This window comes from Struthio camelus, chromosome 5 (assembly GCF_040807025.1).
Source record: "Struthio camelus isolate bStrCam1 chromosome 5, bStrCam1.hap1, whole genome shotgun sequence".
NCBI classification, from domain to species: domain Eukaryota; kingdom Metazoa; phylum Chordata; class Aves; order Struthioniformes; family Struthionidae; genus Struthio; species Struthio camelus.
In genome coordinates this window covers 5,219,474-5,244,009 of record NC_090946.1, presented here as the reverse complement: position 1 = coordinate 5,244,009, position 24,536 = coordinate 5,219,474, and the positions used below count along the sequence as shown (strand labels likewise).

At 47.6% G+C, this 24,536-nt stretch overlaps 3 protein-coding genes across 14 annotated transcripts in view; 1 reads left to right on the top strand and 2 right to left on the bottom strand.

Moving 5' to 3' along the window:
• EPS8L2 (EPS8 signaling adaptor L2) overlaps positions 1-10,619 on the bottom strand; it is a 77,493-nt gene extending 66,874 nt beyond the window's left edge. The window contains exon 1 of one of the 2 annotated variants that reach the window (XM_009670824.2): positions 10,072-10,619. The gene's annotated coding sequence lies outside the window, so the exon portion shown is untranslated. The remainder of the gene's footprint in view (positions 1-10,071) is intronic. The other variant, XM_068944335.1, reaches the window with a different exon arrangement.
• A 4,644-nt stretch (positions 10,620-15,263) lies between these two features.
• TMEM80 (transmembrane protein 80) lies at positions 15,264-23,519 on the bottom strand. Of its 2 annotated transcripts, XM_068944334.1 has the most exons (5): positions 23,396-23,462; positions 20,005-20,021; positions 17,815-17,908; positions 17,609-17,701; positions 15,264-16,496 (listed from the first exon to the last, which is right to left on the bottom strand). In XM_068944334.1, exons 1-5 carry the CDS (start codon positions 23,412-23,414, stop codon positions 16,291-16,293), a joined length of 429 nt encoding a protein of 142 aa, XP_068800435.1. In that variant the 5' UTR covers positions 23,415-23,462; the 3' UTR covers positions 15,264-16,290. The 2 variants fall into 2 exon arrangements, with proteins under 2 accessions (XP_068800435.1, XP_068800434.1); XM_068944333.1 differs by lacking the exon at positions 20,005-20,021 and having other exon boundaries at positions 17,815-17,937; positions 23,396-23,519.
• The window catches only part of DEAF1 (DEAF1 transcription factor), a 30,453-nt gene continuing 25,987 nt past the window's right edge, over positions 20,071-24,536 (top strand). For all 10 annotated transcript variants that reach the window (XR_011141235.1, XR_011141233.1, XR_011141234.1 and 7 more), the window contains exon 1: positions 20,071-24,505. Coding sequence is in view for 5 of the 10 variants with exons in the window: in XM_068944328.1 (XP_068800429.1) it covers positions 23,413-24,505 (1,093 nt within the window). In the remaining 5 variants the exon portion in view is untranslated. The remainder of the gene's footprint in view (positions 24,506-24,536) is intronic.

Below are 24,536 nucleotides of genomic sequence, written 5' to 3'. Positions count from 1 at the left end.
TTCCTTTCCTAGGAACTTGCATCTCGTTTGCAATCTTGTTTGAATCTCGTTGCAATCTCGTTTCCAGGAGCAGCTTCAGCACTTCTCACCATCCCTGCTATCCTGGGCCACCAGCTCATCCCCAACCACTGTGTGTGGGGAGCACTGTGACCCAGAGCAGGAACTGATGGGGCTCAGAGCCAATTTCCCCCACACATTCCCCCTCCATAGCTTATTTTTCAGCTAGATCAGTTCCAGGATCTGACGCACAGCCCAGCCGCACAAACTAGTGTGCTGGCACAACTAAGGAGCATCACCAGAGCAGGAGTAGCTGGGAATGCCTCAAGCCAGCATCTCTGCCAAATGCAGAGTGTCCCCCTGCATGCATGCATGCAGGTGAACCCTGGGCCTCCACAAAGCGATTGCCTGTGGTCTGGGCTCAAGAATTGATTTCTGCCACTTGGGTTTTCAGTAAAGCTAAGAAGCTGTGTGGATGAGGCTTGGAGGAGGAGGTGTTTTGCACACGAACAGCCAGTTACACAGTAACCAGAACAGTCCCCTGAGAGAGTTTTCCAGAAACAAAAAAATTGTGTTCGCTTTGCCCTTTGTTTCATTAGAATAGAAGGATGTGTGAGGTTGGGTTTATCAGAAGAATTTAAGAGGCAGTTTCTAATCTTAGGTTGCAGAAATGTTTTAACAATCTCACCGAAAATAAAATAATCTCCTGCAAGGGCAAGGAGGAAAAAGCACAATTGGTCCCTGTAGCAGAGGTCTGTGATGACCGCCTGTGACTGCAGTCAGTTAGTTGGGCCAGGAATGATTACAGGTCTGGGAAGGGGATAGAAGAGTTATCTGCAACACCTAAGGAGAAGATGTTTCACTAACCACTCCTAGATGCCCACACGGGGACTTGGCACAAGTCATTCCAGTCCTGAATGGCTAAACCTCTGCAGGCAGACACAAACGAGACCTTTCTGTCATGGGAACCCCAGTATTGTGGAGCAGGTTGCCCTGAGAGGCTGTGCACTCTCCATTTTTGGAGAGTTTTCAAGACCTGATTGGATAAAGCGCTGAGCAACCTGGTTTGATTTCAGAGCTGACCCTGCTTTGAGCAGCAAGTCGGATTAGAGACCTCCTGAGGTCCCTTCCCACCTGAATTAGCCTATGATCCTCCAAGGGGAGAGGAGGAAGGAACAAGAAAGCCCTTTTAGGCCAGGGTGGATAACCTATGTTTGCAGGCATTGGTGTTGTTGGAGGATGGCACACAGTAATGCCAACATAGGCCACTTGGTTTTTCCTACAGCCAAAGGAGGTGTTAGGAATGACATTTACCCCAGCCTGCAGTTTAAAACAGAGTACAGTCCTCCTCACCAGAACAACTCTCTTTGGGGCATGCTGATCCTTAAATGAGCCGCAGGTTGCTGGGTCACCTCCAGAGTGAGGAAGGGTTTGCAGAGGCAGGAGTGTCTAGGCCTGCACATTTAAGGACGTGGCACATTCTTGAAGGTCTTTCTTTTTGGAGGAAGGGGGCAAACAGCTCCACCAGCTCAGGAATACAGAAGATTTTAAGAGGGATAGGGAGCATCAGAGTAAAAAGTACAGCAACTGACTGAATGGAGAAACTGGTGTCCTTCACCCACCACTTCAGCAAACATCAGGTCTCCTGACAGCAGGGATGCAACCCTGCTAGCCAGTCCTCTTGCACAGTTCTTCCTCAGCTGTAGATGAATATATATGTGTATATATAATTTTTAGCCCTTTCAGTAATACCCCTTTTTGGCCTGAATTTGGTGGGGAAGCAGCCTTCCTACCCACAGCTATCTGCAAGACAGGATCTTGCCAACATTTCATGAAGATGCTCTTTCTGCATACACAGCGCTGACACTTCTTGGCTGGTGGGGTTCACTTGGGCTATGACAAAGTGCTATTCCTGGGGCTTCCCAGCCAGGTCCTCATCATTCCTGCCCTGGGGAACTAATGACTGGAAAAAGATTAGTGTTGGTCTACTACTAAGCTGGGTGTCATGAGCTGCTTCACAGCTAACAAAGTCCTCTTTTAGCTTGGGTTGTCAGGGGACAAGATGCAGGGACAAAAGGATCTGAGTGAAGTCACCCATCCAGCCCTGGAGTGGGAAGTGGCCTCTACATGCAGCATCTTGGCTGTTATATGCACTCATCTGTCCAAGGACAGATCACACTGGAGTCAGTGTCACACACTGTGCGCTAAGGAAAATACCAGTGGTCTTGGAGCAGAAATCAATCCAAGGGACTGCCAAGGATGGGGATAGCCTAGATCTCGCTGCCTTCCATAGTGCTTTAGATCACTCTTCTAACCTTTGCGTGTTTGCATACAAGGTCTTAGTTAGGGGGACAGAGAGTAGGAGTGTCTTTGGCCTTGTGCCAAAGGCAGAACAGAAGTCCTGAAGACCTGTCTGGTCCAGTTTGCATGTGACTGTGGCAGATGGGCTTCAACTGCTCAGCTCATCACAACTGTACTGCATTAGACCATAGATCTGTCCACTTAGAAACCTGTCTCAAAGAGGGACTGATAGTGGACACACAGGGGAGAGGATGGGAACATGACCAGCACACAGGAACCTTCTCTTCAAACAGTCTCCCAGGCTCTCATAATAGGATTTAAGAGCTCTTGGTAGACCTTTTCATCCCTGAATTTGTCCAACTGCACTTTGTCCAACCCACGTACATTTTTGATATCCTCAACATCCTGTGGCAAGATACTCGACAGCTCGACTCTGCATGGCATGCACAACCATCTCCTTTTGTCTGCTTTGCACTTGCCAGCTGACACTTTCATGCGGTGCCCCCCAGCTCTGTTATCAGTAAACAACTGTTCCCCTATTCACTGTCTCCATGCCACCCGCAATACTGCAGATCTTGAGGATAACAGCACCTCAGCTGTCTCTTTTTTCCAAGCAAAGACTATTGGAAATTTCATAACTTAAGTCACATAATAAGACGGTCCTTTCGTTTTTATTTTAAAAATCTGAGCAAACGCAGTAGCGCAGTGGGAAAAAGGTGCTTCCACGTGCAAGAGGATTGCTCAGTCAGCTGACAGCCCGACCACACCTAGGGTGTTGCCTCCTCATACTGGCAAAGACTGGTAATGAGCACAGCGCTGGTACATTTACTCTCAATTTGTCCTGTTGAACCTGCTCCTGCCCAGTTTAGTGCTGCAGCTCGTCTGGCTGAGCTGCAACTTTCTGGCAATTTTTTTTTTTCAGCTGGTAAAACTTTACCTTCTTTTCTTTCAAGCAGTAGCAACTGATAGTAGCAACAAACCTGACAGTCCTACAGGTCTACAGTTAACTCTAAGAGCCTTTCATGTCACTAGTACTCTCCCTCTACCCCTTCTATTGCAAAAACAAAAGAAAACCCCAACATTTCCCCCATATTATTCACATCCCACCCCACCTGGAGATCAGCTAAGGATGCTCGCATGCAGGTGCCTGGTGGTACAAGACTCTTTCCCCGCCAGCCTGAAGGACCTGACTGTTCTCCTGTGGATCTGAGCATGGATCAAGTCCGTTTGAGGTCCATCTAACTCAAGACAGAGGCTGGCCTCTCGGCGTTGAGTTGGGTGCAGGCTGGGACACTCTGTCCATCAGAGGAGTACTGTCTAGTGTAAGATAGTAGGAGCTGGCTTCTCAGCAGGGGACAACTGGCAGAACTCCATTGTGGTCAGTGTTTACCAGCCGAGGAGCCATCCCCTAATACCCAGCCTTACGCTGAGCAAGCACCACCCACATCTGCACAGGCTATCTGGATACATCTTATCCCTCTTCCTTCTTCAGAGAGTTTTGAAAGTCCAGTAGCTCTACCTAGAAGCAATGCCAACAGCATCAGGCACTGAAAACAAGATGAACTGCTTGCTGTGTGAAAGACAGTGTTACGGAGCAACCTGCGGCAATGGTCAGGGACAAGTCCACTCCTTCCCCAGGGGAAAACATGAATATCTTCTAGGGAACAGAGAGATTTTAATTAGTGCTCCCTTATGCATAAAGCCTGGCTCTCCTACTCTGTCTCCTCAGATGAACACAGATATAATTAAGAAGCAGCAGTGTCAGGAATAAGAGCAGGCTCCAGCCTGTGATTTATTAAGGGTTGTCACGGGTGCAATTGCCTTTCTCTCATCTTCTCTCCTCAGTGTTTTTATAAAGTGAATTTACTGGTGAAAGGAATGTCTCAGGCTCAGGTGAATGGATGCCTCTGTTTATCTACAGCACAGACAGAGCAAAGGCAGAGTCACTACTTATGTCTCTATACAGTCACCAGTAAGCGCCTCAAACCTGGTTTGGAGGATTTTGTGTCCGCAAGTTGCAGTTCTGACCTAAGCCCCAAGTCCCCTTGAGTACCCGGGACAACACCTGGACCAAGGAGCAGCACCCATCAGAGCCCTCCTTACCGCCATCAGTCTCCCGCCAGGAGCGGTAGGATGGGAAGTGCCCCCAAAGGAGTCAGTAAAGAATCACTGGTAGACACGGACAAATCACTGGTGATGTCCACAAAAATAAGGTGGGTTGGGGTTTGGTTTCTGGTTTGTATTCCCCAGTGGGAGAACCCGGGGGAACCTACTGCTTCAGTGGCAGCTCTAGCCCCTTTTCCTTTCCGCTTCAGCCCCTGATCCCACCTGTCAGAAAATCACAGTGAGGCGCATCAAGTGGCATCAGGCTCCTCGCTAAAGCATGCAACGCGGGGGCTTTTACAGTGATCGGCTTGCAGATAGTTCCCACTTTAAGGCATCCTCAGTAAAAGGAAAGCTGCGCATAAGCAGTCTGGGGGAGGGCAATGTTGACTCGGACTGTGCCTGTTCTCTTGATCTTAATCACAGTCCTGCCTGCAGCAGTATTTCACTTTCTGAATTGCTCAGCAATGGTGAGCATTACTGCTGGGTGACTGAACTTTGGTTTATTGCCATTCAAATGGCCTGCACTTTACCTTTGTAGAATATAAATCTGGACAGACTGAGACTGATAAGACAGTGAAAAGCAAAGAAAAAGGAAGCAGGAAGAACAAAATTCAGACAAATTCAAATTATAAAAAGGCTTTTTGGGCCCTTTCTCCAGCTGAAGCCCTAAAGAAAGACAACGTTTCCTGGTGCTTTTCAAACTCATGCGCAAAGACCCCAGCCTGCCAAATGCAGAGCATGACTACACCACTGGCCATCAAAGGAGCTGCCTTCACCTGTGGCAAGGCTGGGATGGAGGCCTGTGGGCCATGAGGGCACATTTGTGCCGAACCCCCGCCCACCGTGACAGCCAGGGCTGTTGCAAAATTGTGTCAGCTGCCCTCTTCCTGCTATGGCTTTTGGATGGCTCCTGCAGCCCATCTGAATTGCCTGAGATAAGCTGTGGCAGCATATTGGGGAGTGGGAGAGGAGAGGCAAATATGTGGGTTAACGGCTCGACTGGCTGTAGCCCTTATCATGGACTGGATGTGGCAATGTAGCACCTGAAATGAGGATTTCTGGCACATGAAGATGCCTGTCTCAACAGGATAAGGAAAATCTTTGTGGGAGATGCTTGTGGAGGGGAGTTCATTTGTGACCCTGCCATAGGCAGTGATGGATGAAAGGGCATGGAGCTTCTTGACATCTGCAATACCAGCCAGGGCTGCACTTGCCCCTCGCTCCAACACAGAGTACTCCAACCTCCATCATCAGTTTCTTGCCTTGTGCAGATGGGAGAGTCCCCCGGATCCAGTTGTGCCTGCAGGAACAGTCACCTAACCATTTTGCTTGGTGCTTCAAACAAACTCAGGCCAAAGGAGCCTGCCTGGCCTCTTTGTTGCCTGCTCCAGGGTGGTCGAGCAGGCAGAGTGTGTGATTCCCCACCTTGGGCTTGTTGTTCCTACCCGTCTGTCCCACAACCAAAACTGCAGCTGGGAACAGCCCCAGGGCAGTCCTGACTAGCCAGGGAGGTGATGAGAGGAGCGGGAGCCACAGGAGGCCGACTCCATTGTCACGACAAGCCCAGTGCGGCCACTGAGTCAGCAGGAGGAAGAAAGCGTGTCTGGCCAGTGTCCGGAAGACACTGACAGCAAGGGTTGGGAAGCTTTGGGTCCGCTCGTCAATGGAGCCTTGGTGGCGGCGAGCATATTGCAGTAATGCCCTGGGGAGCGCTGAATGAATGGGAACGATGGCTGAGCTCTCCTGGGGAATTGCAATGCAGGTGAATGGGGAAGATTTCCAAACCGGTCCAGCTCTCAGCTACACACCTTTCCCTCCCTTCTTAATTGAGGTTATTCCTGATTTATCTAGATTACCAGGAAATAAAAAAATCAGGACTTTTTTGGTTAATCCCTCTGGCATCATGCATTTCAGGCTTGCAAATGGTGCCTGCTCCAACCCAGGCAGGGGGAAGCTTTTCACTTCCTTTGTAGAGGTAGAGATCTCGAGTTGTATGCAGAGGTGGCCTTGTTCATGTGGGATCAGTGCAACAATACCAATTCATATGATCACCCCTATGACATCCCATTTGACTCCTTATTGACAGTGATTTGATGCGCAGTGACTAAATATTTTAAGGAATGGGTGACAGCACACTTTTGCCCTGAGGCTGCCAGTTCAAACCCACTGCAAGCAAGTAGAGTAAGCAGCTGGTCACTGCTCCCAGCTACACAATAGGGCACGTGAAATCTCTAATGCTCCTTCCCCTTGGCCACACCACTGCCACAACCACAAGCTTGGTGGAGCGGCTGAAGGCTGGAAGGGCCTGAAGATTGAACTCCCACTCTGCTCTAACCTCAACAAATGAAAAGTGTGGTCTAGCAGGCAGGGCAGAGATCCAGTAGAGCTGAAGGGTGGTCTCAGGTCTGGTAGGCTTCCCTGGATCTTGCTCCGCATTGTGAACTCTGCACTACTCAGGCTTTCTGCACTGCCTAGCTCCATCTCCGATCATGCAGAGCACTCGTCCATAATGCAGTCTAATGAGCTAGGAGAGTTCCTGGATGCTACCACCCTCCTCCCCCTTCCAGGTGGGAGGCTTGGATACCTCCTAGGTAGGAAGGTGGATATTTTTTGGAGTGCCTGCTGAACCTTGGCCAAAGCAGGCTGGTTCAGGAGGCCATGCTGGAAGAGTCATGTAGTGCTGCTAGATCTGCCTGGGTCTGCATGCCGGCTGCTGTTCCAGGAAGGGCACCTTTCTGGGCTGGACTGCTGAGAAGCTTTACGGCAGCATGGCAAACCATCTCTGGGTAGTCAGTGGACTTTCCCTGGCACTTCTGTTTGGGAGATGCTAGGCTTGAGCATCTCTAAAGAGTGATTAATTTTATTGCCAGTCACAACAAACTCATAGACTAAAGGCCATGTTCTAACAGCTGCCCTGGAGGTAAGAGCAGCACTGCTGACTGCTGTTACATAAAGTCGACGTAAGGCCAGGCTTTAGCCCTGCACAAGAAAAATGTGGCTAGATCTTTAACAAAACCACAAACCCTCCCAGATTTAACACTTAGAGGGATATCATGGTATGGAAGAGAAAAAGAAAGCCGAGAGTGTGACGGAGACACAGCTCCAAAGCAGCACCCCAGGAGCCAACCCTCAAGGAATAATACCCCCACGCACTCAGGCATTGCACCCGGACTTATTTTATATGGATGTTTCTCAAGCCCACACAAGCCAACTCATATATTCTCTCTGTTTCACTCCTTTCTTAGCCCACCAGAAGGACTGAAACCGCCTGAGACCTTTAGCGCATTAGGAATCTCAGTCCCTATGAACTTTGGCTGCCAACCTGAATTATCCTATGATGCTGCAAAAAGCATTCTGTTTTCCAGCACACTAAGGGCCAGTCAAGGGTCAGGTGCTAACTTCAATATCCACATCTCACAGATTTGGCCCTGAGACCATCTCTCAGCAAGGTCTCCTTCCCTGGACATACTGCCCAGATACTCTGCCGAAGAGGTGCTAGCTGCCTGGGTTTCTCCTATCTCCTCCCTGGCTTTTTGTGCTCTTGGCTGAAGTCGGGCAGGCAGCCGCAGCAGGACAACCCTACAAAATGGTGTCTGCTGTCAACATTAGCACAAGCGGTGCCTTCTCCATGCTGTACCAGGGTGCACATGTACTGCAGGCAGCACAAGCAAGCTACTGCCCAACTCAGCAAGCCGGTCCATAACGACAGGACGCCTACATCCGTGAGGAATCAGGTGGATGAAGCCCTAGAAGTAACTATCTGTAGGAGCTACTTCACCAGGCTCAGTGCCAGGTTTTGTCACTCCAGTCGATGGTTAGTGGTTTGCAGTCAACAAAGGCAGGAACTGGAGGAGAGAGCCTGGCTACTTCTGTGACATAGAGCCTGTTGCCCAGAAAACATTTTCTCCTAATGCTGTCCAGTGGCCAGGTTACTCGCCTCTACGTTTGCCACTTTGCCTGTCCTCACGTTGGGTGATAGCTGGCATGGGGGCAGAAAGCCAAGGACTGCAAGCTTGTATCGGCAAATTGTTTTGTCACGCTGCGCAAACGGGTATGTGTGCATGCGTACGCGCGCACATCAGCAGTGCTCTGCCGTCTTTTACGGCTTGTCATCTCTTCCTTGGGACTTTAGCTCACCCTGTTCAGTGATGCTGGTGTTCAACTTTTTCAGGTAGCCGAAAACACCCCCAGTCCCTCTAACCTGTATCGTTATACGACAAACCTACCCTGCCCTGCAAAGTATGTTGGACTGGATCCTGCACTGGGACCCTGTCCAGATTTCTGTGCATACTGGATGGCTGGGAGCCAGCCTAAAGAGTGACAGGTCCTCAGCCAACCTTGCTTCCTCATGCTCCAGCAGCAGAAACCAGTAGCAGGTTCAGGCCAGGTCCAACTGCAGACCCCATGGGGGAACCAAGCAGTCAGGGTTATCTCAGGTGCCAATTTATAAACCCTATTTAATCAGGGTGAAGCAAAGCCTGGCATCGCATTTGCCACTTCTCAGCAACATTCCCACAGAGGATCCCAAGTTTCTCTTCAAAGCAAAGTTTTAGAGGACTCCTCGATTCAGTACGAGCAGTCTCCCCTTTACATTTGTGAAGGACTGTTTTTTCTCCCTTCTCAACTGAACAACTCGAGCAGTCAACTAAACATGAGGCTGCGCTGGCGAAAACCCCTGTGGGTCTCCCCTTCAGCTAGCCAGGATGCTGTGCATCAGCCGGGGGCTCAGCCTCTGGCTGGCATTTCTTTAACTCCAAAAAAGTCCTTTTTTAGGGGCGGATCCCACCCAAGCATGAGAGCTCTTGGACAAGCAACCACCAACGGATCAGGTCCCCTGTGTATACCGCTCAGTTCATGTACCGTTTCAAAGCAGCCCAGCAACGGAAGCGTTACTCCCCGTTGCCCTAATTACAGCAGGGCAATCATTGTATTTTGCTACTGTGTTGTGCTGCAATTATTCCCGGTATTTAAAAATAACGTCGAATCCAATCCGTCGTCCCGAAGCCTTCTCCCCTGTGGAATTTGCACTGGCGTTTCCCAGTCAAATAAGTGAAAGGGGAAAGGAGAGCTGTGCTCAAACTCGTTAACGCAGACCGAAGCTCGCGGGGAGCCTGAGCTGTCCTGGGAGGCGAACGGTGCAGCTCAGAGCGAGCCTCCCCTCGATTTTGAAACAGGGCAATGAATTTCGCCAAGGACACAGGCAGCGAGCGCTCATCGAAAGCTGCAATTTGGGCAGCACCTAAGTGGGGAAGGGCGACAACTCTTTCCACACCCGTCCCGAAAGAAGGAAACCCCAAGGTTTGCAAACAAACAGCTGCTCGAAACTAGTCCCCAGATTTCATAAAGAAAAAAAAACACAACAAAAAAAAAAAATCCTGTTCTGCGCCCGATTCGACATTTCGCTGCCAAGAAAGTGCCACCTACTGGATCTGGGCCGGCTGGGAAGTACAAGAACGGGAAACAAACCCAGAAAAAAATAACACTGGAAAAATTACTTCTTTTCTCGCCTTTTAAAAATAAACATAGAACTAGGCAGTTTACGTCCTGCCAGCCACAGTTCCCTGTCTGCACATACTCCCTCTGCAGCCGAATCAACCAGACTTTTGAAGCAGGCAAATGTGGGGAAGGGGATGCATGAAACGTTAAGGTTTGAAAGGAGAGACTTACCGGCGTCGAGAAGCCTCTCCCGTCTCCCACGGTGTCCCGGGCGCCTGTATTTCCTCTCCCGGATAGCCGTGCCCTCCTAGTTTAATCCTGCTGCCATTCTCCGGCAGCCCAAGCTCCCTCCCTGCCTGCAAAGTGCTCTGCCCGGAGCCCGAGCGCTGCAGCCCCGGAGGAGAGAGCGAGGCGAAAACCCACCGGACGGCCCAGCCCCGGGGGGGTGCTGGTGCCTCTTGGCTTCGCTCCGCTCCTGGTGCCGCTCACCCGGCTATCTGAGAGCAGGTGACAGAGGTTTCTTGGCAGAGGAGAGCGGAGCAGAGGAGGGGAGGGATGTGGAGGCAGCGAGAGGTGGAGCTGGGACCCGGAGCAACAGGTTACTGTATAACTAGGAGCCCGCGGCGGCGGCAGCGGGCAGCTGCATCCCTGCGAGGAGCCGGGGCCTTTGCTGCTTCCCCGGGGCAAGAGGAGCCAAAGCCGAGCAAGAGGGAGGGCTCGAGGCAGCGCGGGGACGGGCACCGCTTCGGTGTTTTTGGCCCGAGAACGGTTTTGGACCCGTGGCGGAGGGCGAAGGCAGCGAGGGGCGGCGAAGGAGCGCGTTGAGCTGGGTTTTCCACCTCCGCTGAGGGAGGGGACGCGTGGCCCCGACCGCCTCGCGGGGGAACAAGGCGCCTTTTGTGCAGCCCGGCACCCTTCTCCGCAGCTCCGCGCTGGCTCGCGGGCTGTTTTTCCTCCGGCTCCGCTCTTGCCTGCTGTCTCTGCCTTGACATTGGCAGTGGGGAAAGTCACCATGGTGGAGAGGGAGGGAGCAAATAGGGCCATTCCCCCCGCCGGCACCCAAAGCCCCTAGCCTGCGCTGACGCCCACAGGGCTGGACCCAAAGGCTGGCCAGGTCGGTGGGAAGCAGCAGCGGGCGAGGAGCGGGGCCACCCTCCACGGTACCCGGCCCAGAGGCAGTGTGCCCCGTGGGGTTACACAGCCACCAAGCCCCCCAGGTCACCCCAGCATGGGGCAGCCCGAGCAGGAATTGCTCCTTAGCAGTAGGCGCAGGCAGCTCTCCTCTGCTAACGTACAGCTATGTTACCTGCATCATCAGGAATCACTGAGCCTCTTCACACAGTCCCTTGTTGCTCCTTTTTGAGCAGCAGGACCCAAAGCCAGGGGCAATAATGACAATATGGCAGAGGGCACACTTGTCCTTACCGCTGTGGGTGCTGCCTGCCTTATCTGGAAATTGTCAGGGTGGTCCAAGCACACGCCTGAGTTTCTGCTGCCAGAACACGGAGAGGACGTTTGAACTGTGCTTTGGGATCTGCCGTGCTGCCAACTCAGCCCTACTGACCGTGTATCTCGGGGCCTAGAAGGGAACTGAACTCTGAAAAAGGTCTCTTGCATGGGCAGACTATTACTTTAAAAGGACGCCTAGTTTCATTTGTTCCCAGATTTTAGTTTTTAAGCACTTTTCTTTAAAATGATGGAATCAGCTCAGGTGCTGATCATTTAGCTGGGAAACATCAGCTGGACATATGGCTCTTGCAGGAATGGCAGGAGTCATGTGAGATCCATCCGGCCAGCCTGACCTCTTTAAAAAATGGAGTTTATGAGATCATTTTGTCAAAGAGCACGTGTATAGCAGGTCTCCCCCACCAGCCATATAATATGCTTTGAAGCCATGTCTACTGAAGCCAAGTCTGACAGCAAGGAAGTGACCTTGGAGGTCGTTCAGTTTTCCCAAGAGAGCATTGCTGAAAGAGGAGATACCCCCTATTCCTTGCCCCAGGGGAGAAATAGCTGCAGTGGGAGTGCAACGCCATTACACACCAGAGAAAGAAATAAGAAAACGTTTCCACCACGGGACATGAGAGTGGAGGATATGTGGCTCCCGTAACTCCATGCTTGTAGAGTTACCTGTCACTGTGGTTTTTCTCAATACGTGCCGCAATATGGGGGGTAGTGCTCAGCTTTCTCCTTGGCCCGTGTCCAGGAAGCCATGTGGCAGAAAACGCCCCGATGAGTTGTCACGGGAGGAATGCTGCAGGGTGAGCTGGATGAGGAGAGGGAGAGCCAGTTTCCTGAATGACAGTTAGATTTTCGCAGCTCAGCTTCGACGAAAGAAATGTCCTCTTCCACTGCAGGAGGACATGAGCAGACACTCGATATTGCGCACCCACCCAGGGCCCCTTCATCCTCCTTGCCGCAATGCCAGTGAGCTCCCAGGAGGTGCTCCACAAGTATGGCGTGCACCATGAAAATACAGCCATGCCTAGGAGAAGAAGCATCTAGAGAGTATCAACCACAACACAGGGAGGGAGAAGGGATATCAGTCAACAGAAAGGAGAGCCCTTCTCACTGAGGGAAACGTGATGGGAAATATAAGCTGTGTTGGAGACCAGCAGGCCTTATGAGTTGAAAGGTTTTGTGCAAGAGATCCTTACCCACTAAAATGCGTCATTCACCACTTGGGTGTTTCAGTGCAACTCCTGGGCTGAGCTGACTTTCCCAGGATGCAAATAGGTAGTTGGAAGGATTGTGTGGAAAAGATACCTCATGTTTAAGGCACTAAATTGCTTGCTATCTGGCAGCTTTGGCCCCCACGTTCATTATGAAGATAGTCACAGTGGGCTGCTGTGAAGTACTGTGTCCTGTAGGAAATCTCTTAACTGCTAAGTAGAGGAGAGAAATTCCCCTCCAAGCAAGGAAGAAAACCACAACTGAGTTTATTGCATCTTCCCTGCAACAGCTGATGCAGGTCCAAATGGGACAAAAGGCACTAAGCTAGATGGGGAATTATCCTACTCCCCAGCAGCAATTCTTGTATGCCAACTTTGCTTGCTTGGTTCCCATAGGCAGAAACAAATGAACGCAGGTCCCCCCATCTCAAGCTTTACTCCTCCCACAGCTCAAAGCTGCTCATATTGTGACTAAAACGGCTGACTGGCACTTGAGGAACATAGCACTTCAGTTACAGCTTGGTCTGTATGTTGTTTCTGCCTGCTCAGGAACACAAAAAAGGCCATGGACCAGTAAAGTCCTATCTCTAAAAAACATCTCTGAGTTTGAAATCCCAGGAGGCTAACTTGCTTCTCGGGATCAGCATTTTAAATCACGTTGGCGGCAGACACCCCTATGATGGCTTGAGAACAAAGGTTTCTTCCTTGCAGAGCAAACAACACCCAAACCGAGCTCCTCAAAATACGTGTTCCTCTAAATTTTTAATGCCGTTTTCATCCAACTTGCTCATCCTGTTTCAGAAGGGCTGGGCCTCATAATTAAAAGCAATCTTATGTCTGGCAGATATCATCAATGGCTTTACTATGCCATGCCCTGGCTCCTCTGAACAGTGCGAACAGACTGGAAAAAGGTGTCACTGATTAGAAAAAATACTCTGAGGTCAGGGCCTGATCCACTTTGGGTTTTTCTATTAGCTCAGCAGGGAGTGAATCTGTCATTAAATCAGTCACCAACATAAGCGACAATTCCTTTTCAAACCCTGGGAATATCTGAGAAGAAGGAACTGTCTGTAGCTTACAGGTATCTTCTGCCGTCTCCTGCATTCATCACACAGTGAGGGACTGACAGCAGCAGAAATATCTGAGTATCTGATTATCTAATCAGAAAAAGTTTATGGTCAATTTTATCTTGAACTGGAAAAATGAAATCCAACTGTTCTGCCCTTTTGGGGCTGTAAATCCAGGTTGGGGGGAGGGGGTCAGCTGACCCCCCAGCAAGCACTAATGGCCATCCTGGAGTCTGTGACCACTGGGGTCTGTAAGCCACCAGGTGGTGCTCTGAACTGAGATCAAGATTTTTTGTTTATTATCATATGCACATTGCTAATTCATGTTTTTTATCTGTATTATTAATAGTAAAACACACTTATTATTTTTACTTGTATGGTAAGTGCTCTCCAATCCAGCAAACTGTCCCAAACGTCATCTGACCATACCATGCTGTGAGGATAAACAGAAACAGAACTTGTTCCTGTGCCATGGATGGCCGCCACCACCTAATCAACACCTTCACCAGAACAATCATTTTGGAGGGCTACTTTATGCACGGATTAGGCTAGTGATCTGGTTTTACAGCTCAGTGACACGAACAGTTGTAGGGCCAAAGCTGAATGGCTGGTGACCTGTGGTGGGAAGTCAGTTAAAACAACTAGGGGTAGGAGCACCTTCCGCTAGCTGTGCTAGTATGTCCTGCATCTATACTCTCAGTCTTTGCTACCTCAGGTTGTGCTAGTATTTTGCATTCTTTTTGTAACAGTCCTTGAACAGCACAAGAAGAAAGGAAGATACAACACAGAGGTTACAACTTGAATTTAACAAGTGACCCCCATCTGCCATACCACCTGCATCCAGGTGATCTTTTTTTTCCACTTAGCAATTTTTCCTTTAAATCCTGTCAGATTTTCTATTTCCACACCTTCACACGAGGCAGGTATAATTAACTACCAGGAAATAAGTGTCCTTTTATTCTTATGTGTACAGAAAAGGGTTTTACTTGGTAGGCTTTCATCATGACTAGGGTAGATAGAGCTTGGTATGTTTGTCACTCTTTTTAACAAGTGTGTGATGTGCACATTCCAACATGCATAGCAAATTTGGAAAGAGAAATGGGTGGGTATTTGATTTGTGTAGGTTACACATAGAAACATTTGGTCAGTCAATTTCCTGGCTGCTCTTTAGCACCCGGTTCTGCTGCTTTCACATTGTCTTCATGGGTGCAATCTTGCTCCTACCACAATAAACAAAAGTTTTGTGCCACTGATTTGAACAGGACGAGGATCCGACCCAAGGAGATTCATGCCAAAGTGCATGTTTTGATTCTGACTACTGGGAGGCATAACATGGATGGAAGCTGGTGTTACTGGCCTTGGAAAGAGCTCCCCGGAGTATGACTGAGTTATCAATCCGGGTGCTTCTGCAGGAACTTTTACATCTTTTGCTCCCTTCTGTCATCACTGGAAGGAAAAAAGCAGTGTAGCGGAGACAATACTGGACCTACACCACTGCATTTTCAGCTCCTGGGGAGTATAAATTAGCACAGAACTCAAACTCTCTTTCCCACTGCAGGGGAATGGCCTATATACAGAAGCAGCCGGATCAGAAGACTCTTTTGCAAATAGTCTCGCCTAGTTTTCCTTTCCATAGCTTAACTGTACCCTAGGATCTGAACAAGACACTCTGCACTTCAAATGGTGCCTAGATCTAATGCATTATTTATTTGAATAAATAAATACAAAAATAAGAAATTCTGAATACAAAACTGTCTGCTTGTACAAAAACCCCACAAACTTCCCAAGGTTTACATTATTATGCACGCATTTTTGATACAGTGAAAAAGCTCTACTTGCACACAGTTCATTTAACAGAAAAGGCTTGAATGTAGTAATATTTGCAGAATCATGGAAAGAGATATATTAAAACTGAATAGAAACATGTTTGGCAGCAATCAGTTTGACTTTTAAATAGGACAGAAAGGCGTGCGAATGTTTATGCTCATCTTAAGGCCACCCTATTTGAAACAAACACACACTACTGCCTTTGCCCTTTGTGTCCCTAAGGACCAGCTGCCCAAACACCAGCTCAGCTCTCAGTGAATGCATGAAACTCAACTGTCTCCCATTGGGATAAATCAGGTAGTGCCGTACTAAAGTCAGGGAAAGTACCACTGGGGTCCGAAACACAAATGAGAGCAGAAGGTGCATAATAAAACAAAACTGTGGCCTCAGACACAAGGGTCTATGTGGTAAGGCAAAAATGAGTCCATACTGTATTAGCCTGATTCACTTACATATTACTTCAGTCGTATGTTGCTGCAATGCCATTAAAACTAATGTAATCTCAAAGGCATATAGGTAGATGATACACTGGCTGCTATTTGTTCTGTGCTAGGAATGAATATTTAATATAGATCCCTAACGAATACGTCAGCATTAAGCTGAATGATTCTCACAGCTTTTAGCTGAATCATCTCTGGCCTTTGCCAATAAATGAGCTAGCTGATGAGATGGTGAAACAGAGCAACTATATGGGATATTTTACCTATCCATTCAGGAAGATCTCTGCCACAAAAACACTTGTAATTTAAACAGGAGAAAGTTCTACATGATTATTAGATGGAAAAAAAAAAAAACCAAATGCTGTAAATATATATATATATATAAAAAAACATTTACAGAAGAAATGTGCTGGGAAAATGTGTCATGCCAAACAGAGCTGAGGTTCAGCTGACAAAAGCAGCAATGGCTATGATCTGTAGCACTGACTCAAGCCCGTAGGTAAAGAGAAGAATGGCATTTATAATGACATCTGCTTTTAGTACGTAAGTCTGCCACACCAGGAAATAGACAGACAGAATGACACTTCCGACTGTGATCACAAGACTGAGCCCTAATGGAGCCTCTTCTTCTGTCAGGTTACCTTTTGAACCTTGGAGGAAACAAAAAGCTAATATGAGTCTCTGATTTGTTGTGGCAAGTCTACAGGGTAACCCTGTTCAAGAAAGGCGCAAGTATATTCTTACATTTGACAGCGCATTGAAATTTGCCTTGAATCAAGGCGATTGTCAGTAAATTTAAGAATAAATGGAAAGACCAACGGACTATCAATTTCTTCCTGATTGTGAAGTTAATCTAAATAAAAGAACAGCTGATACTCAAAGGCACAACACCTACCTTTTTTCTCCACGGACAATCAGTTTTGAAGTCAGATGCCAGAGTCGGATCACATGATCTGGCCTTCTTAGTCGACCATCAAACTTTCCCCCAACTTCTTTGCACCTAACCTTGACAACTCAGTGACTACAGTGCACATTTAAGGACATCCAATGCTGATTTTAAAATCTTATGTAATTTCCAACCTACCATATTCCCCAGTAACCTATTCCTATTTCATATGAATATCATTGTGAAAAGCAGCACTTCATTTCGTACTTGCACCTCATTTCCAAGCCAGTCTCAGCAGATTTTGCTATTTAACTACATTAGACTACATTAGACTACATAGACTTGAAACTCGCTTCTTTATTCATCCACCAGGCTCCAAGCAAACATACGCAGACAGCTTTAATGTAGTAGGCGAAATTCATCCCTGCAGCAACTCAACTGACTTCAACAGAGACCCACCTTGTACAAATGTCTTAGGAACATCTGGCACAGATTTTAATAGTAACCTTGTTTTTAAAAAAATGGACTTTAAGAAGCCTCAGCAAGCCCTAGACAAGGGTCTGTACCAGGATTGCACGCAGTCCCTTTACACGCTGCTCTGGGAAGTAGTCACAGTTAGATTGTTTTCTGACACCCCAACTACTCGTTTTTAATGGTATTATAGATTATAGTTCATACAAGAGTGAATTCTGTTCGGCCCTCCGGCCAAACACATTGACCAGGCAGATAACGTTTAATGACATAAATGAACAAAATTCTCCAAAAATGTGTTAGCCTCCTAAACTGGCATATTTTGACACACACCCAATTTTAGAATGATTAACATTTACAGATTTTAATATTTCACTTAAAGGGCACTTTGATAACACGACATACCCAAGTATAATCGGAGTGCTTCAAGAATGGCCATAATAAAAAGCAATGCAAGATCAGGAGCCAAAAAATTATCTGGATAACTGAAAACTTGACCTGTAGAATAACACAGGGTAAATAAGCCACAAAAATACAGTAGACGTATTGACAAAACACAAACATATTATAAGCACACAGCCTACTTCTGCGTTAGAACACATGCAACTTACTTTTATAAACAATCATTGAAAGAGTTGCCAAGAAGTAAAGGAGGTAATAAATTCCATTTACATAAAATAGAATCTGTAAAGGAACAGATGACAGCTGATAACTGTTGTTAAGGATTTCTAATGCTAATGAGGTGGGATCCATTTCATGAAAAAGCCATTTCCTAATAACCTCAAAATACATTGCTGCGCCCTTATTATACTAAATGGTTCACCTCTGACTGCCTATTGTGTATGGTTCAGAAAGCAATTTGGGATTGCAAATACCAGGAATTAGGACAAGCTTGCTCTTTCAGGTTTTGATTTTAGCTGCGTTTTAAAGAACTTTATTTGGTGAGTAGTGGGGTTTTTGCTAGCTGTATTTCCAAAGGAAATGAGTTGTGTGTGCTGGCATACATCTCCCCAAACAACTTCTGTACCTGCTAGTCAGCTTTAACCAAGTTGAGAGAGGGTTGGCAGACTCCAATATATCAAATCCCTACAAGTTTCATGAAAACAGGCGTCTGTGTGAAGCAGACAGACCTTATTACTGCCCACATGATGGAAAGACTGAAAGCTGAGCTCTCTCTCTCTGTTACGTATCTGAGAAACGCTGTAAGAACTCAATTTAGGGATGTGAATTCATAAGAAACAGACTTCCTTAGTTCACTGCTCACAGAACTAAATGTTGTATAATACAATATTTAGCACTAGTTATTTATCTGACTATATTGCATACTTACTACATGGGATCCCCTGCCAAAGTAATTGAGAGCTTCACAATCTTTAATACAGTCACCCTCACAATACCTCTGGAAGGTCATGGATACTGCAGATGCTGTTGTACGTATAGAAAGAATTTACTTACAGCCTCAAGGTAGTTCACCTCACCTGTAGCCATCTTCAGATTATAGTCATTTTAAACAAGCTTCTAGTCTAAATTAGTCGTCAGGGCTCCCCCTAGAGTCAGTGGAGATGAACACACTCTCAAAGTCAAGCACCTCCAGATAGGGATGAGAAAACCAACCTGCCGCCTGGAGTTAAAAGGTAGCATCCCACTGACTACAAAAGGAGCTGAAACGACTAGTTTATATGAGATACTAACATTCAGAAGTCCAAAAGAGCCCACCCACCTTCACTCATACATGCAACTCCTATAAAGGAGAAACATACCTGCTGAAGGATGCATTTTCTCTTCAGCCTCAGCAGCATGTTATTAATGGGAGACACATGTAGGACATTGGGGGCTCACCCACCACATGAAGAAGTTAGAAAGTCACTCAGAGAGTCTAGAAAGCTTGGCCATTCCTATGTATTTTTGATAACCAAATTATACCCAATGCAATTCCTGATCTTAAATAATACAATGTAATCTACATAAGGAAGTCATCAGTGCAGACTTTATTAAATTTCCTTTCCATAATCGAAACATTCTTTATCCTCCCCTCTCTCCTCCAGTCCTTCTCAAATATTTTGCCTATCTCTAAGCAGAGACTTAATCCCAGGTATCATTTACAGGAACTGCCCATCCGGTTTTTGATGAGAGCACCCACATACCTGCAGTGGATGTATTCCAGTTCCCAGAGAAACTCATTTTATTAAAATAGAACTGGGGTTTTGTGTTTTTCCAGTTGAAGGAAGGTGGAGCAAAAAATCACTAGATAGGTTCTAAACACGGAAACCTTTGAAGACAAGGGTGTCTTTTCTTAGGAGGTTACTCAGATCTTGCCAAGAGTAAAGATAGGGTGAATTAACATTACAGATGAAGAGGTACCATTGAAGGCTGCTTCTACTACCTTTTGTTGGCTGTATAACATCAACTGTCTGTGGGGTATACTGCATTTTTTTTTTTTAAAACAGATCAGTCCACAAATCCAATTTTTAGCCTTGTTTCCTAAGGAAGTGAGAGTTATAGCATCATAAAATGGGTCTGCCAGCTCTTTCTCAAGGCTGCAAGCTGGTTTAAAGATTTTTGAGCATGAATGGAAGCCAAGTTGGGGCAAAATCTGAGCAAACCCCCCAGCTAACACTGCAAAAAACACTTTCCCCTGAAATAAATGCTTAATCATTTTTGTTTCATACAGACGGTGCTGATAATTGAAAACTCACAAACTAAAATACCATTGTGTAGATTTATTAGCAGGAAGAAATCCATCTCAGCTGTTTTTTCTGAAGATTCCTACATGTGAAGGATGAAAGGTACAAAAAGGATACAACCGATGAAGTTCTTCCTGTCCGTGAAGGAAAAAATAAAGAGCAGAAAATTAGTCTAAACATTAACCAAAAGTGCTGCAAAAATATTCAAACCACTGATGTTACTACAGAGGTTACACATGCTTCTAGAAATGTTTTTCTCTCAGCTTACTGGGAAGACTTCTTATATTCTCAGATCAAGCAGTCCAGGTTCCAAAAATAACTTTTTAAAATACATAAATTCTAAAGTAATTTTGGGAAATCCCTATTGTAAAAAGTCATTTTTGCTGAGGTATGTATCTGTTTCAAAACATAAAGAACTACATAGATACCTAACTCATTCATACTTTACCGTCATATCATTTGTTATGAATAGCCAAATGACACTTCATCCCCTTTGAACTACGCAGGAACAAGGGAAACATGTAAGGGAACCAGAACATACCATTTTGGTTTTAAATTGTCATGCAGAATACAGGGCTACCTAGTTCCTCTAAAATTATAGCCTCCCAAACAGGTTCCCTTCAAAAGCAAAGTCATTCTACATAAAACTTTAATAGGCTCTGATTACCGAAAGGCTCTCAAAGCATGATAGTTTTCATCATCCAAAACAAAGTATTTTCTATAAGTTAAACATTTTACTACCTTTAATTTTCTTTTGCAAAAACATGAATAAAATTCCCTTGCAATATGATGGTATTGACCTAGTACTTCCTTTTAAGTACTGTGTGACCAATAAGCAACCAGTTCTTCTTAAGCCACTCTTAACATTCTCAATATCTTCTTTCAGAGGCACAAAGAATTGAAAAGTTCTGAATCCTGTTTAACAGACAGCAAAACTAAGGCCCTTTTGTCTATCTTAAAGACATTATCATCAAATCAATGGGACATAGTTACCCCACCATCTTCATCTTTGGGCTTCTTGTAGTTAATGTCCTTATCACCTAATAGTTTTAGGCAGTTAGGCCCAAATTAATCTTCACTAACTTCAATCATCTAATTAAGGTATCCAATTTGGGAACGCAGTGGAAATATGCAAACAATTTTAGAAGGTGATTCATACTGCCTAGGATCTGAAATGCCTTCTGGATGTGTTCCAGTCACCTTTCCGTTTTCTATAAAGGGAGTATAGGCTCCTAACAGGCTTAAACACGTCACTTAGCCAAAATGGGTTTTGTTGAATGCTTTATTTCTTTTCACAGAACTGGAATTAAAGGTTTCATTATACATCTTGTTCTGCAGTAACTAATGGTTAAAGAAGTGTTTATAATTATACTCCAGCATAAACACTAATGAAAAGTAATGCCTTGTATCAAGATAATACATTTCCTTTCCTTCACAGAAATAAGCAAATGTCTCCATTTTAAAGTTATTTTAGACTGTCAGGTAGGATGTTCATTTGAAATGCAACAACTGCATGTGCAGACATGCCGCTACTTTGCAAAAAAAAAAAAAAAAAGTGTCTGGATATGGAGCTTTTTCTAAAGAACCGTGTATATATAACCAAACGCTAAGTTATACTGGTGTAGCCTCATCCATCATGCTGGGCAGCTATGCTGGGAACGGTGTAATTAGTGCAGTAGTCTTCTTGTACAGGCAGCTTCTAATGAATTCCCGAATGGTAGCTCCTCAGTTCTAGCTTTAAACCGAATTTTTACCATTACCCACAAGAGGGAACTAATCATGTTCCTGCATCTCTTCTACAGAAATGTTTGATACCCAGTATTATTTAGAACACGCCTCCCTGCTGAGCATCAGAGGACATTTCACATGGGTTAAACATCTAAACCTCACAAAATGTTTGTGTAAAGGATAATGCAATTCAATAGTTATTATTTTGCCAGTTGAATATATAATTTCAGGTATAACAGCAGGTTGCTAATTGCAACACTGAGATCAGTCACTGCTCTGATTAATGAAGTCTGCATTGCTGCTAGGAGGATTTTTAATTTGAAAGTGAGCATTCTGGCATAGGAGGGAAAAAAAGGCAAAAGAATAGTTTTAAGCATTTGTATGAAGACAAACTCTTGCAGCACCAGCAAGAGCAGCAGAGATTAGCATTGGGCTAACCAGGGTTTTTGCATTAGCGAGACCTGGCATAGTGACTGTTCACTGCATCCAGGCTGGCACCTAATTTCCAGCCATTCTAAGCCTGTTTGGTACAAAAGAAAGCAAAGTGTAAATCCAATTGTTTCTCACTGTATAAATACTTATATATAAAACAGGTGAACTCCCCAGCAATAAGGTATTTGCATATTCTGATTCTTATAAGTGTGGCTATCCACCATATGGCCTGCAAGGTCTTCCTGCAGGTACAAACGCCTTAATTAGAAGTTGTGCTGTCATATAATCCATGAACTGAATCCTGCTGACTTCACTATAGAGTTTGGTAGGTAACAGACACAGACCACTATCACAAATAAATCTACTCCAGTTAAGTGTGTTATAAAATAAAAGCATGACTACTTACCCCGGCCGCTTTTGATTTAAAAAGTGATTGTCAGTGACTGTGCACATCTAAGATAGAAAATGAGCCAAATTCTACAAAACTCTATTGTAATTATTTTTATGCCAAAACTATGCTAAAAGCATACAGGCAGCAGCAGCTATAGTTAATATGGTCCAGGCCCTCATTACACAAGCTTGTTTCTAGCTGCTCATGACTTTACCAAATGCTAACTGCTCAAACTGAAATTTTCCAAATGAGGTATGTTTGCCTAAGGCTGAAGTTACTTTAAAAAAATTAAAAATAAAAACTTTCAGATATTTCTGGGGGAAAAAAAAAAATCATGTTGATCACGTTAATGAGTTGGAAGAGCTGCTTCTCCCCCCCCCCCTTTCGAATTCTAGTGCTTCATAATTTGGAATAAAGCCTTGAAATTTTGAAGGCACCACCTTGGCCGCAGGAAAAAGGTTTTCCTTCCTTCCTGCGGAACAGACGCTCCCCGTTTGAACAAGTCACACCCCCCTGACAGGGCGTTACGCCCCGTTTATGTGACACAGAGCCTGGAGGTGCCGGGATTTACCTCAGCGGAGATCGTCGCCTCGGGCGACGAGGGGCAGCCAGGCAGAGTAGTGTATCGGCTCTGTCGCGACATGGCTGCCGGGCTGGACTCAGTGCCGGGCTGACTCGGCACTGGAGTGCCGCAGGTGCGGCCCCCCGACACGGACGTCGGGCCTCGCCCGGCGCGGCCCACTGTCACCCCCCCACTCTGTCGCGACAACGGCCGCCAGCCGTAACTACGGCGGCCGGCGAGGTGTCACCATGGCGCCGCTGGCGAGAGCGGCTGCAGAGACGGTCGGGAAACAGCAGGGAAACCCCCTCACACAGCCGTGAGGCGACACTTCTCCCCCTCCGCCTGGCCCTAGCGGCGGGAAGAGCAGCGCTACCAGCGGCAACGCGTCCGCTCACCTCTCCTGACAGCAGCCATGTTCGCGCCGCTCTCGTTCCCCCCTCCCCCACCGCCGCCACCGCCCAGTCCTCCAGCATCCCGGCAGCCTGTGCGCAGCGGCCGTTCGTCTCCGCGCGCCTGGGAGGAGCTCTCTGCCCTCCCCGCCCCCCCTGCCTTCGGGCGCGATCGGAGCGCTCGGCCCGGTTCGGTCGCTTTCGGGCGGATTCGGGCAGTGCCCGTTCGGGCGTCTCCGTTCGGGCTCGCGAAGGGGAATTCGGGCGCGATCGGAGAGGACTCGGCACAGCTCGGCTCTCCTCGCGTCCGCCTCGCCCGCCTTCGGGCGGGATCGGAAAGGACTCGAGCGGATTCGGGATTCTTCGACCCTCTGGGCCGGACCGCTCGGGGACTCGGCGCTGTTCGGGCAGGCTCGGGTTTCCCAGCCGATCTGTCAGGTATCGCTTCGGGCCGCGCAGCTACGGACTCGGCCGAGCTCGGCTCCCGTCGTGCGCTCGGATTGGCCAGCCGGGAGGAAACGCGGGCCGAGCTCACCGATTGCCATCGGACGAGGCCTGGCAGGGACTCGGGAGACTTCGGGCACGATCGGAAAGCGGTTCGGAAGCGCTCGATTCCGCCGCGGGGGAAACACGTTCGGCACCGCTCGGCTGACTTCGGAGGATCGCCCCCCCCCCCACCCCGGCCCCGGCCCCTCCGGGGCCTCCCCTCGCCCCGTCTCGCTCGGGGGAGAACGGCGGGGGCTCGGACCCACTCGGGCGGGCCGCCCTCCTCTCCCCCCCCCGCTCCCCGGCCGCCTCGGATGGAGGACGCCGACTCGGCGGCGAAGCAGCTGGGTTTAGCGGAGGCGGCGGCAGTGGCGGCGGCAGCCGCAGCTGCGGCGGCGGCGGCAGCCGCGGAAGGATCCGAGCAGCAACAGCCGCCGCCACCGCAGCAGCAACAGCAGCAGCAGCAGCAACAAGCCGCGGCGTCGGGATCGGAGGCGGAGCCCGAGGAGGAGGAAGAGGCGGCGCAGGTGACGGCAGTGACCGTGATGGCGGCAGAGGCCGAACACATCGAGATGGGAGCCGAGTCGCTGCCGAGCGCCGACGAAGCCGCCGCCGCCGCCGCCTTCGCAGGTCAGGGCGGGCGGCAGTGCGCATGCGCAGC